This window comes from Octodon degus, unplaced genomic scaffold, assembly GCF_000260255.1.
Source record: "Octodon degus isolate 3935 unplaced genomic scaffold, OctDeg1.0 scaffold00141, whole genome shotgun sequence".
Classification (NCBI taxonomy): Eukaryota; Metazoa; Chordata; class Mammalia; order Rodentia; family Octodontidae; genus Octodon; species Octodon degus.
In genome coordinates, this window is record NW_004524717.1 from 2,144,643 (window position 1) to 2,145,734 (window position 1,092).

The 1,092-nt window shown below is 51.0% G+C and overlaps 1 protein-coding gene across 1 annotated transcript in view; it reads left to right on the top strand.

The window, feature by feature from the left end:
• Nucleotides 1-809, top strand: part of Sephs1 (selenophosphate synthetase 1) — a 39,668-nt gene extending 38,859 nt beyond the window's left edge. The window contains exons 11-12 of the mRNA XM_004648969.2: nt 4-120; nt 658-809. Coding sequence (XP_004649026.2) covers nt 4-120; nt 658-809 — 269 coding nt within the window. The remainder of the gene's footprint in view (nt 1-3; nt 121-657) is intronic.
• The last annotated feature ends 283 nt before the right edge of the window (nt 810-1,092 follow it).

Here is a 1,092-nt window from a genome sequence, read left to right on the forward strand (position 1 = left end):
CAGCGCTCGAGGGCGCGGGCTCCCGCAACGGCAGCGCGGGCTTCCCGGGCCCCGCGGGCTTCCCGGCGGGCTCCACGTGCTCTCGGGTGGCCCCATCCCTCGGCCCGCGCTGTCCCGGTGGTGCGCCGTCTGGCCTTGAATCATTTTCAAAGCCGCTCTTTGTGTGTGTGTGTGTGTGTGTGTGTGTGTGTGTGTGTGTGTGTGTGTGTTACCAGGAATTGAATGCAGGCCCTTGCACTTGCCAGGCAAGCATTTATTCTACTGAGCTATCTCCCCGGCCTGCATTGAATCATTTTTCTTGGTCTTGAAGAACTTCACTTTTAGAGAAGGTGAGAACAATTTATTTCTTGGTTGTGGGGAGTGGCTGAAGCTGAGGGTTGATCACAGGTGTGAGGCTAAAGCAAAACCAGCACCAAGAACATAGAGTGCTCAAGACAGGCCATGTGAACAAGCTGGTGTAGCTCTGAGAATGAGGGGCTTGAGGTGAGCGAAGCAAACAAGTTGCTAGGCAGAGGGGTTTCCACTGACAATAACCTCCTGACTGTATAAATAAATACACTGTGGTCACTGAGCAGCTCTTTCTCTCTCACAAGGAGAGGAGGCTCCACCCGACCTCAGCTTTCTGCATCTTGACTCTTGTTTTTCCTCATCCTCCAGCATCCCCTCTCCAGAGTTTCAAGAGCCCTGGATGTGGCAGTTGGCAGCTGAAGTGGGCTCAGAGCACAGGGAAACTCATAGCAGGTGAGAGGACACCTCCGAGAGTGCTCAAATGTACAAAACAGGCTCACAAATGCAAAGGCACAGCGTAGGAGAGAGAGGTATACTGATGTTGTCAGCACTGATTTCATCAGACGTAAAACATGGGGCACATAGGTTCTCAAGAACAACAGCTGTATATACAAATGCTTGTTGAATTATTGATTTCTGTGTTTACCTTTTTGTTGGGGATATGGATGAGGGAGTGTGTCGATGTTCCGATGCCTGTTGAGATGAGCACAGAGGGTATGGCCTGGAGCACTATCTTAAAACTAAGTTCTGAGCAGAAAAAGGATAATGGAGCTACAATTCCCCACACCCGCAGAGCTTGAACTC